The 13,360-nt window shown below is 41.2% G+C and overlaps 1 protein-coding gene across 2 annotated transcripts in view; it reads right to left on the reverse strand.

The window, feature by feature from the left end:
• The window catches only part of LOC105668775 (neurotrimin-like), a 144,902-nt gene that overhangs the window by 39,940 nt on the left and 91,602 nt on the right, over positions 1-13,360 (reverse strand). For both annotated transcript variants that reach the window (XM_067352629.1, XM_012361341.2), the window contains exon 3: positions 930-1,137. In XM_067352629.1, coding sequence (XP_067208730.1) covers positions 930-1,137 — 208 coding nt within the window. The remainder of the gene's footprint in view (positions 1-929; positions 1,138-13,360) is intronic.

Genomic DNA, 13,360 nt, shown 5'->3' on the forward strand with positions numbered 1-13,360 from the left:
GCGCAAGGATTAAACCTGGTGCATTCAAAACCTTAACGTGGCCTTTAGTATAAATAGCGAACGATCTCTCTGGCAAATGGCGAATTTCATCATTAATGTAAGAGAGCATAACGAAAGCGCCGGCTTGGGGAAACTTCTCTCAAGGAAAAAGGAAGGGAAGAGTGGATGAGCGAGGGAGCGAGGGAGAGGGGAGATTATGATACAGCACGAGCGGGGAAGAGTCGTGCGAAACCCGAAACGAAGTCGCTTTAACGATGGAACCGATGAAAGCGGTCCTATTAGCATTCTATATAATCTACTTGCGAGTGCATTCGAGCAGCGATACACGGCTGCAGCTTTGCAGTTTGGGAGTACTCGCGTAGTCTTCGAACTGCGGCAAGAGCCACTTTGTAAGTTGTACCAAGCAAGGACCTTCGCGGACTAATTCGCATCGGCCGAAAGTTCGCATTGGTTTGGCGGATTTGTGATTCTAGTGCTCCCGCGCCTTTTCGATGCTCGCATCGAACGGCGGCGCGTATTCACTCGACGGACCGCCGCTCACTTCGCTATTAGCTTCTTGCAGTACTAATTGAATACCCTAGTCACAGATATACACGGAGCGAATATAACGGCAACGGACCGGCGAGAAACTGATATCGAACGGAAATGGAAGCGGCTTTATTTCAAGTCCATTATTTCAATAACGCCCGTTTTACTCGCCCGCTAACACAATTACGCGACAATATTAATAAATGAATGAGAATATAATAATATAAATTCGAGGGAGTGACAAATTAGTTTTCATCTAGTCTAATGGGGTATAACGAGGCGAGGTAATAACGATCGATATTTCACGGGAGAATATCTATGAAGCGGGAAGGACGATAGAGATAATCAGAATAATTACAGCCGGTCCATTAACGAGCGAAACGAGATGTAGTTTTACTCACCGACCACTTCAAGATAACCGATCTGGCTTTTCATGGGGTCCGTGTTTATCTGGCACATATACCAGCCTCGATCGGACTCTCGCACCTCGCGTATGTGAAGGAACCATGTGCGGTGGTCGCTGTGGGAAACCGCGATCCTGTGATTCTTCGTGATCACATGGCTCGCTATCGTCAGGATAGTCTGCGTGTCAACGCGCAACCATGCCACCTACGAAGCATCAAATGAATATTAAATAAATATGCATTAGGGCAATATTCAAATAGCACACACACATATATATATATTAATGAATATTATAACTTATATTAATATTTGAATCGTCAATAGCGAATTTCCAGTTGACTTAAAAAGTCTTCGAGTTTTATGTTAAATAGAGGAAGAACCTATTCGGAGGTATTATTAAATAATATACATAAAAGACAGCGCGAAAAGAGAAATCAAAAGAGAGAAGGAAAATTCGCCTGTATTTGATTTCTGATTTATTATAAATAAAGTTATATCTCCATTTAAACTTATCGCAGAATTTTTTATATGTAATCTTCATTACTTTAAAGTGAATTAAAATCTATATATAGCGACTATTATATATTTATATATATTTATATATAGCGACTATATAATACAGAGAGTGGTATATATTTCATACGATATAGTTAACAATAAATATTCGCATTCTCGTTAAAAGAAAGAAGAACTGCCTCCTTTTCCCGTGAAGCGCGCAGCCGAAACCGACATCCTCGCTTTAATTCATAAGTCTCCAGCCGACTTTTGTATTCCAGTTCAACGGAACACCGTTCTTTTCCCGCCGTCTACCTTTTCCCAGCGTTCGCCTTCGGATTATTCCCCCTCGGTTCGTCCGGTCCGTCCATATCAATTATAATTTTTCACAGTGCGGTCGCTCCGTCGGAGAAATAAAACGCCGCGGGATCATCCGGACGGCCATTCCGTTATTATATTATTCCAACAGTTTAATGTTCTTTTATTCACGAGTTATTCGCGCCGCGTCTCGTATAAACGAGATTTCGCAGATAATTGCCCCTGGTTTGTTGCATACTGTTCGCGCCCGGCAGCCGATCAAGTAATTTATAGTAATTTAGCGGGCGTGTATCAGGCCGCGGTAACGAAATAAACCGCGATGAATTATGGCGTTAAGGAAATTACGTATAAGTCACGAAGTTATGGCAACGTATAGCGAGCGGCCTGAACTCTCGAGAAGCACGACAAGTTTATTCGTGGTATACATCATCGATAAAACGCTCCGTTTATTGTCGTCAGATTTTTATTAAGCGCCCCGAGTATTGCTGCTATTGATCGTATTTGTACATGTAATATATATATGTGTATGAAACAATCGGCGAATTAATTAAGGAAAAAACCCCGTTCTTTGTGCTGCATGCTCTTTATATTACATCGCAATATCCACGCAAAAATTCGCGAGACAGGCACTATTGACATGAAAATAAATCTACGAAACATTCTTAACATTTCTCCGCCGCGCCACCGTTTACCACGCCGTGCGCGATTCCGCCAAGCGTAACATTCGATTACGCGATCGGCAGGTCTTCTTTGTGGCGCGAGCTGGCAAACGGGGGAAAAAGAGGGAAGAGAGGGTGCTTCCGGCGTTCTTTAAAGTAAATCATACGCCCCGGCCGACGAAACGCGCGAGTCTGCCCGCGGGACATTAAACATCATGCGCATGTCATCCTAGAAATTATAACGTGAACGGATATCCGCGAGAATAAATGTTTGCGCACTGAGATAGCAATTCCATTACCCCTGTGTGCCTTTGAGGATGCCTTGGGGGAGATGCAGCGTGTGCTGCGAACGCGCGAACGTGTGCACCGCATGTGAGACGCGCGAATACGCGCCGACTGCTCGGCCAAACGCGCGCCCGCAAAAGGCGGGCAAGAAGTTACAAATACACGATCCGGCGAATGCATCGTGTGAATAGCTCCCGCCGCTGTTGCTCTTTCGAGCGTGGAATCGGATTCTTCTTAACGGTCCGATTCAGCGCATAATGAAATTCGACTCGCTTGCGAATCGTGAATTTGCTTATCGCTCGGCCGGGTAATTTGTGCGAACGCAGCACTTTGATTCGCTCTTTCAAGAAGGCGTAATAAATGTTACGCTGCAGATATTTCCCGCCGCGGTAACTCAAATATTAACTCTCTATAGAGCGCTAGAGTACGCTATTTTATTTATCGCTCTATGCGACTGATACACGGCCGATGGTGAAATGTCAGTTGAAAGAAGAGTGATATTTTATCACTCGGAAAGTGCAAAAGAAAAAGCAGGAATTTCTTTCTTCCTCCTAAATATCGTATGTTGTATATCCCTTTAGTGTCAAAGTTTTTTGACAGGTCTGTATTAAACATTTATTCGCGAGTAAAACGCTTCTCTTCTTTTTACTAGGTAAGATAGAGAAGAAACAAAAGAAGACAGACGCTAGGGGCTTCGTCCATAGATCACCACGTAAAAACGTGTTCGTTATATCCGCGCGCTACGCTCCGTTAGTTGTTATCGCGCTGGAACGAGTTACGGCGGCGTGAGCGATTGAAAATGGAAGTAAGAGGCCTCTCAACTAAATGAATTTCAACAGGCCTGCTTTAATAATTCAATTTCGCTTTTCACCTTGAGCGAAAGTCCGATACGTCAAAATGTATCCACGCGTCGTCGGAAGCAGAAAAATAAGTACATGAAATTCGCATCAACTGACATATTACACCGGAAGACACTTCGAACCAAAGGACGCTTCATTAGCGAGTTGCCTCTCAACTCTCGACCTTTAATCCCACATACGACTGCGTCGATTACTCGGTTAATTATCTCAGATGACGCTACTGCAAAGTCACCGGTGTGACGGAAAGTAGCGAGAGGAAGAGAGAGAGAGAGAGAGAGGGAGAAGATCCGGAACACGTGCGTCTAGCACGGTCGGACTCTCGGATGCAGATATCAAGCCAGGCGCCTGTAAATCTGCCAGGGACCAGTGTGAAACGCTGGGTGGTTGGATTAGGAGAGGTAGAGGTCGAGAACTGGTCGACCACCTAGTCGGAAGCACCGCCATGAACTATTGCATTTGATATCCACACCGATGAATGGAAACGTTGAGCGCTCCGTCCAACGCGGTGCCGCCATCTCTGACCACGATGAACGTGAATGCAGGTATAATGCCCCGTCGTGCTTCCGCCAACTATGATAACCAAGTATTTACGGCTGCGCCCATCGCGCGAGTTTCTGTAATTTACGGAGACTCGGAGAACCCGGCCCGCGTCGGCGACTATGTGTTACACTCCACGCTTTTTCCGCACGAAATTCACGACTCTTCCAGATCGGCGACAAAGCGCACTGTCTGCGCTACAAGCTTTCGGATATGGCATCTTTTGTAATCCTTTCATCGAGAAATCGAGAAATTTAATAGTTTTATGCAATACAAATTTCTTAAACAATTCAGTTTCAATTACTGTTTCAAAAAAAAAATCGAAGCAAATAAAGTAATTCCCTATTTCTAAATAATTAATTTGTGATATTCGACTTTTTAATTTTTATTTCTACAATATTTGAGACACAATTTTTAAAAATGAATAATTCTCGTACCGTAATATTATCATTTCTTTATCTCCACATCAACGTAGCATAAAATTGCAAAATTCCACTGAGCGAAAGCGCTTGCTTTGAAGTTCGAATTTTTTATAATTAGTGCATTGAATTTTTAAAGCTTGTAATGTGTTGATGATATATATATTCTCTTTGTCGTTTATTTCGCTTCTAATTATTATCTCTCGTTAGGGCTTGCAATGTAACCACAATCTCGGAGAAAACCTTCTAAATGTTCACACAGGCCGTATACTGGCGCATCTATAACTTGTTTCACGCGACAGCTTTCCCGACTTTTCCGACGTATTCCAGGATACATTTGGCTCAATTTCTACTTCTCAATTTCCGGCCGGAGTTGCTTCCTCTCTACGCGACTCGCCGTTCCACGGCGGCTCTCGAACTTTTTGACAGGTCGGCTCGGACAGGGATGCGAGTGGAAATTTCGACAAACTTCGTTCGTGCGAGCAATACCGCGATCTTACGGTCGAAGATTAGATTCGTTGCGAAAACCGAGATTAGACTAGACTGGTAAGATTAATTTTCCAAGAGCGTGTATACGCGCGTCGCGAATGGTCGACGACGACGGCGGTGGAGGTGACAGTTCGGAAAGGCGCGTATACGAGAGTTTTACGACTTTACACGAGAAGTCCATCTTGGATCGTATATTTCTACACCCGTGGCATTCAGACCCGTGTCAGAAAACCCCATGTCGCGAGTGCCTTAAATCAATGCCAGTCGACACCTTTGATTAGCAACGATTTCATAAACCATCAAACCGCATACAAATCACGAGCGAGTTTCTCATTAGTGCGTATTTATAATTGAAATTCGTGTAAGATAACTATCGTGAATGCTTAATAAATTAATTTATTTACCCAAAAACGTTACTACATTGAGCACCCACTATTATAAAATAGAATACTGAACTTTCAAATCTTTTTCATGTTTTTAAAAAAAATTTTTTTTTTTTCAATTAGTTTTTTACGCTCTAAAAGCGGTAAAAATTTTAAAATTTTGCAGTACTTGTGTACAGTTATGTTTTAATATAAAACAGAAATAGTAATGAAGTAGGTTTCGAGGATTTTTCCATTTCGCGATGGCACGAGTAAAAGCGAACTAAATAAAAGCTAAAGGATCATACATAAAGGCCAAATAAAGGGCTTCGAGCCGCGTAATCTTCTGGCAACGACCCGTCATAAATTCGTGTCTTCACGCGAACCACGCGAAATACGAATACATGTACGAAACCACAGCGTGAGTCAAACGAAATAAAGCCGAGGTAATTCCGGAATTCGAAGCTTCTTACTCAGGCGGAATATTAACTAAGTCCGCGTGCAAACAAGCGCTGCGGCGATCCGGCTTGATATAATTTCGCGCGGAATTGAATTCCAATATGCCACTTTCCATTTGCCGTTATAAGGACGATCCGACGTTATAGTTTTTTTTTTTCTTTTTTCTTACCGCAAGCGGGAATAATCGGTTCGAACGACGGAAATGCATTCCACGACGAGGCACTTCGAGAGGATCGGGATTTCATCGCCGTTAGCAGACGTTCCGCTTCGTTCCGGCTCCGCTAAAATAAAGTTAGTGAAACGCTAACCACCGTCGAGTCATCGCGACCGTCGCCGGAGTGCTCTCCCATAACCCTCCGGCTCACTTTTACCGGATAAAGTCTCCACACCGGATACGACCACCCTCCTAGACGACGTGATGCGAAGTTGTTTCGATCTTGACGGTAACTTTGTTAGGATCGAATAAACACACCGAATTAGCGCGCGATACGTAAATATTTCAGGCAATGAATAAACAAGACGCACGTGACATTTTTTCATCTTTCATCATCAAGTGACATTACATTCTCATCTCCGAATGTCGATTTTATTTTATCGAGTGACATTAAAATTTTATGAACGCGCGGACTGACGTACTGCGTCGCGTTTAACCGAATTTTCGAAATTAGTGTTGCATTACTTTAAAAATGCATATCTCGTGCGCCTAAGCCCGCACGAAGACCCAGAAGAAGCGCAAATGATAATGCACATGGAAGCCGGTAGTTCCGAGTGGCTGAAAGAACGAGTCGACGGCCGACGAAATGTGTCTGGTGCGCAATTGGCACAAGAGGTTAGCACGCAAGATGCAGTAGCCCGTAATGACAGGGATATTAAGGTAATTAAGGTCTTCAAAGTAGTCGACGGGTGTTGCTGCATTAGACACGATCCCGCGGGACTCCCCTCAAAATGTCACGAGAAAATGTCATACGTGTGCGATTCCGATAATCTCTTCCGCCCCTCTCTACCCGTTCGATGTGCTACCGTATCAAAACTCCTTTTATGTCTTTTCGTTCCGGTTATGCGCATAGGGATAAAGATCAAACTTAATTGCGCCGCTAATGCGCGATCTAAATGCATGCGTGGCGCAGGCAATGGGATTCTCCCTCTTTCTCTCTCTCTCTCTCTCTCTCTCTCTCTCTCTCTCTCTGTCTAGCTCTCTCTTTCTCTTTCGTCCCCATGAAGCTTGCGGGCGGCGCATATTTTTAACTTAGGTTACTCGGAAGCTTATCTCGGCCGGTAGAAACGCGGTACCTTTGCGAACTTTAATTAATATTGCAGTTACGATACATCTTTGCATTTTTATCTCGCAGCACTTGACGGCGCAAATGTAATGGATGCAAACGTCACGGGCGTGATTATTATTCGTAATTATTTAAATGGAGTAACGCACCGCCGCGGGTGAATATTTTTTTCGCGAGATAAAACGTCGCGTCTAATCAAGTTTTGGGTATCGTTTCCGGATATTGTGCAAAGGGTCGAGAATTAAACCCTAATCGCTCCGCTAATGCACGATCTAAATAGATATTTGTCCCGCGGGTATCCGAAAGAAGACCGCGCAACAACAAACAGGAACGGCAAACAACACAGGATTTCCCGTGTTCCAAATCTCTGTAGCAATTATGCAGCAAATCGTGGCCGCCCGTAGCAACGTGCCATTAGCCGCCAGAGATTAGACGCGTTTACGTACGCTGAAAGTGCATAATTAATACAGAAATATAATGAATATGAAAATATTTGCTTTGATAAAAGTGCAATATACTAATCTATCCGTAAATGTGTATATTCGTGAGTGATGAATATCGCCGTAATTTCGCATGCCCGATAATTTACATTAAATCACATTCATTTGACAATATTCAAATTTAGTTAACTCTACTGATTGATTAATCTAGCGCAAACATGATACGTGTACATATCACATTACGGACGATTGTATTCGCTCTACAATATTAACTCCTGACGTGACACGATCGTAAAGGATCGCAAAATTATAAGTAGATGAACGGAAATTATCGACTAATTTCGTTACGTTTGTGTCAAATATTAATACCGCGCCAGTCTCATTTCCACTATTTCTGTCTGCTTCATTTTTTAATTAATCAATTAACTAACTTTATGCCGCGATGTTCTGATCAGACACGGTTCCGCAGCAGGATGGTCATCTTGATTGTTTTAGTAATCCGCGTCCCAAATGCATATCGATTTCACAAGCGTCGCGATGGAAGGATTTATACTTTCTTTGTTTAGCCCCGTTAAATTGTAATGCTCAGCCTGTCAAATACGGAAATATAATCCTGCAAACCTCCTCTATCATTGTCACTCAAATTACTATCGTAAAATATATATCTAACAAACGCGAATCTTGTAAACCCTCAAAGGACGCCCTGAATTCCAACGACATCATTCCTTTGTGCCCTTTTATACTCATTATACGACATGCCGTAGACTAAAGGCAAAGCTAACTGCTACGTTAATTCTCCATCTAAATGCATATTTACTTCATGAATATCGGACTAATATTGGAGCAAGCGGCAATCGCAAAATTTCTCGACTCCGCGAACGAAATGACCATAAATAGTAACAGTACCATCTTCCTTTCCGCCAAACTTTTGTAATGGACAATTTATGCTCGCGCACTCGCACGCTTATTTTACCTTAAGTGTCTTAAGTAAAACGAGGTCAGAACCACTCTTTTTATGCCCTCGCTGCAAAATTCGCCGAATAGTTCCGCGAAACTCACGGCGGACTGTGACATCAATAACGCTATTGTCGAGACGCGGTGAAAAATTGTATCTCTCCCTGCTTTAAATGCGTTCGCTTTCCAATTAGCGCGATCGATTATACGTTTACAAGGTTGCCAAGAGTTACGGACTTGTGCCTTGTCATGGTTGGAAAACAACCAGGGGTCCGAAGGGGTTCGTCTTATAAAACTTTTAACATTGTAAGCTATTCATTCAAGCAACGTAGCTAGCACGTAATATAAATTGATACAATTTTTGCATCAAACGTTGAATTCCGATATTATTACCGGATTATTAAAAAACAATAAAAAATAAACGGACGATAACAATATTTGCAAGCATGACACGATAGAGAATAATATACGCAATATTAACAATAAAAATGTATATTTAAAATAAAAAATGTTCGCTATTATTTTTCATTGATTTTGATGGAGATTGGACGGCTCAAACAAATAGGATCTGGTCGCAGGCAAGTATACCGGTACATTCGAGCAGTTACAGAGTTAATAGTTTGTGGATTTAATCCGGCGAATCCAGTCACCATTATATAATGGCACGGTAGATCGTTCCAGAGAAATGGTTGAATCGAGTGAGAGAGTCCCGGATTAGCGGATGCATCAGTGCTTACAGAGGACCATGATTAATCCAGCCCTATGGCCCGAAAGCCGATGAGTCGGGGCGGCCTGCAGGGCAGACGAAGCGGAACGTGGAGACGACGGTGTTTGCGAATTCAGATTGATCCGCGACTGCCAGATGCAACTCCTCTCAACGACGTGTAAATTCGCTTCACCGTCGTCGGAATATAAATCGTCGGTAAAATGAGTCGGCGAAAGTACGATGAAGAAATACAACGATTCCATTCCTAAGTGCCAATTAGACCGCCGACTTATCGGCGAATCGAATCACGTTGGAGATACCGATATCGATTGGCGAACATTATCGTAATGAGGAACCATTATCCGTCGTTAAGGAATAAAATGCTGAACGAGCAATAAGATTATTCAGACGCGCTATGCATATTTTGATCTGCGTGTCGATTCTGGACGGCGTAAGATACCGCGCGTCATTAAACTCACCGATAATTAACGCATCGCTGTTATTAATGAACCAAGTTACACGCTGACACACTTAGTCATACCAGACGGCGTAATTAATTAATTGCTCGAATTATTTAAGTAAAATTAATCTACAGTGCGACGCGGAACTGTTAGATTTTCGAGCGGTTTTACACGCTCCAGTTCACGATCGGAGCTAAATTACAGATGATCTATCCACAATGAACAGCGGATGATAAGCAAACAATAATCGACGATGCGACTTCGCGAGTCTAATCATTAGTTAACGAGCCGCGCTTGCTCGAAGAACCGACTACACGTAGACCGAAACTTTGCAATTAAAATTCAAGCAAAGTTGATAGCTCTCGGTCGGAACTATAATCTTGAGAAGTCCATGTTCAATCACCCGGTCAACCCGCCATTATATCCTCGGGCTATAACTTAGTTCTGCTCGTTTCACGGAACATCTATTACATTGTTGCTAAATCAGATGTGTCGCAGTTATGTCACACATTTCCAATTCAATCTGAGAAAAAAACTTTTGAATGTATTATAAGCAAAAAAATAATAGTCAATTGGATGTCAAGCAATTAAGGATTATTATATTGAATTTTATTTTATTTTAATTAAGATTAGTTTCTTTTTCTAATTTTTTATGTAAATAAGATTAAAATAAATTAAGCTTCGAAAAATTAAATATATAGATCAAGTAGACAAAATAAATAATTTAAGCGCCCCAGTTAAATTGACCTTCACTTCTCTATTACGAAAATTGATCGATGTACAATGCTGCGCGTTACGCATTCGGTTAGCACGCGTTAAATATTAACATTATCGGCCGCATATCGGTTGTGAAATACGATCAAATATTTGTGCGTATGCGACAGATGGCAAGATGCATTTGAAACTCAGAACCCGTCATGCGACCGACGAGAGGCTCGACGGCACGTGCGACTATTGCGTCACGTGGGAAGTAAAAGGGTTAATGTCTGCGCCGCGTATCACATGTAAACCGGGCGCAACGAGCCCGGAGAGGCGTCGTTATCACCGCATCGTGACGATTCAAGCCTTCCGGCATAGCTGCGGCTGTTATCCGTCATCTTAATGCATAGCCGGAACACCGACCGACGCACCGGCGGCTTATAAACGGCGCGATTATTCCACCCTATCCCACCCATTGATCCCCCCCTTTTCGCCTTCTCCTCCTCCCCCGTCGCTCCTTTGCCCGACGTCGTCGTCCCCACGTAAGCAATGTCGGCCGCGGACGGGTCCGCGTGGTCTCTATAAATGCATTGATTTGAATTTCATGTCCGGCGAGCCCGGCGCAGGATGAATAGTTTTCAATACCTTTCCTCTTGTCGATCCTTCGCGATTTCTACACGCCGTCCACCGCGTATAAATCTCCTTTCACTCGCAGATACTCCGTTATTTCTCCATTTTAATTTACAATGATTATATTTCCCACACTATTTCACACAGACTGAATAAACTGAAGGAATGTATAATTTATTCAAAGACTGATATCCGAGATATAAAAATTGCCCGTTTCCACGCAGTCGTTGATTAAGAATAATAATCGTTACGGTATATCGAACTGCTTCATATTATGATCGACAATTACAAACCAAACAACTAGAGCCTATATCGTTTCCCAAAATTAATTAAGCAGCCCTCAATTAATTCTCGATTGATGGAATGTAATTCAAGCGTTGTGGAAGCCACAGTGCGAACTGCAAATAGATATATTCAATTGCAATCCGAACAGCATGAAACATTTGTTTATGATATCGACATTCTAATTGGTCAAAAAGGGAGGATGTTTGCAAATGATGCCGTTTGACAAAAGTGCTTTGTATATTACTCGGGTATAATAATAATTTAACGAATGAAAATTCGTGTTTATTCGTGTTTATACAAAAGATAATTAGATATCATTTGAACCTCGAGTTTAATCTAGATAGGAGTCATCCTTTTCACGCGAGATATGAAAAATGGCGATAATATGCTAAGGGCACACCGCAAATGATCATAATAATGCTGCGAATGTCATTACTGCGAAATATAATGCGCAATAACTGTTTAGTACAAAGTTAAACGTATAGCGAGCTTGCTCGGATATGAGAATCATGTAAAACATGTAAGAATGAAATTCTGTCTAAAGTTCGATCAAGTTTCCATCTTGTTGCAGTTATTGTATTTATCAATCTTGATTAATATAACACGAAAATGTGAATTTAAATAATAGTTAATGTATTACCGAGACATTTGTACATTAAATAATGCTACTAAATTTATGCTTTTCATATCTTACATACCGCGGTCCTCTTCATGAGCTCTCCAGCATATTCGTAGTATTTGGCATGTGCATTCACCTTTTACTCGTTACCGTATGATTTTTTGCAGCTGACACAGTAAAAATGTAATAATGAAAAATAAACTAAAACGTTGACTGCTTTTCATGACAAGAGCGTATCAAAAGCATCCCTTCATTTTTTAGCAATTATGATTCATCGTGCGGCCCCCCGGCGCGTAACAAGTGGTATTTAATGTGAACAAAACAGCAGACATTTTCATTACAGTTCACAAAGCTAACATCCCGTTGTTTGAAGCATCTCTTTTTCCTACTGCAATGCCATTCTATTTTTTTTGCAACTTTTATTGGTTTTCTAATGTCTCGAATGCCAGAAAATATACGAGCTCGAAAAAAATCTCTTGGACAAAGTTTATTTCTACACAAACTTTTTACGCGTCAACCAGAAAACGGATAAAAATGTAACTTTTTTTTTCTAACGAGAGTTTATGCGCGAACTTTGCATGACATTTTTCGCAAATTCGCGAAAAGTTAGTCCAATACACACGTGTTAAGAACGTTAAATTTCTAGCGATTATTCTGGCACTTATCTGACGAATGAAGTTACGGATGTAAAATTAATCTGCAATTCTAATGTAAAAAAATCGATAGTCGCATATTTTAATACAAGAATTTTACATTAGAATTTATTGCAAATATCCAAGTAATGCTATTAACTACTACTTGAATATTTGCATTTCCACTCCATATTAATTGAGATACTAATGAACAACCGATTCGCAAGATAAAAACTTTCTTAAATTGCTGTTTGAGACGCTACTCTTACCTCATATATGGTTTTCATTCCCTAATTAGTACTTTGCGCGAAAGTCATTATCAACCTAACATTTGTGCTAAACCCACTCTAGTTGGCTGAACCGGAATTGCGTATAAAAACTGAATAGCGTTCTATCTCTTATGCCTGGGAAATATTCATTTTTATACTTCTCCGCGTAATTTTACTAATTAATTAACTAATTGCTTCGGCCTCGTAAAAGGATCCTTCAGACAATCTAAAGTGTGGCAATGTGCAAAGAGTAGCGAAGAGAGATAGAAATTCACTTAATTTTTTTGTGGTTCACTAACGAGGTCAATGGGTTAAACAATTCAATCCGCGGTTATTCAGCATTCTGGATTCCCTTTTGTTCCAAAATATCTTTATGATTAGTTTTCAGTCCAGAAATATTGTACGTACACCTTTTATACGCTAATGTAAAATGTGGTCTAATGTAAAATGTAAAACTAATGGTATGCAAAGTTAATGTCGTGATATTAGTCATAAAAACCATTAAGAGTATAAATTAATATTTAAAAATTTATTATAATATTATATACATGAAAAAATGATATTTAATT

The sequence above is a fragment of the Linepithema humile genome, chromosome 3 (assembly GCF_040581485.1).
Source record: "Linepithema humile isolate Giens D197 chromosome 3, Lhum_UNIL_v1.0, whole genome shotgun sequence".
In the NCBI taxonomy this organism is placed as follows: domain Eukaryota; kingdom Metazoa; phylum Arthropoda; class Insecta; order Hymenoptera; family Formicidae; genus Linepithema; species Linepithema humile.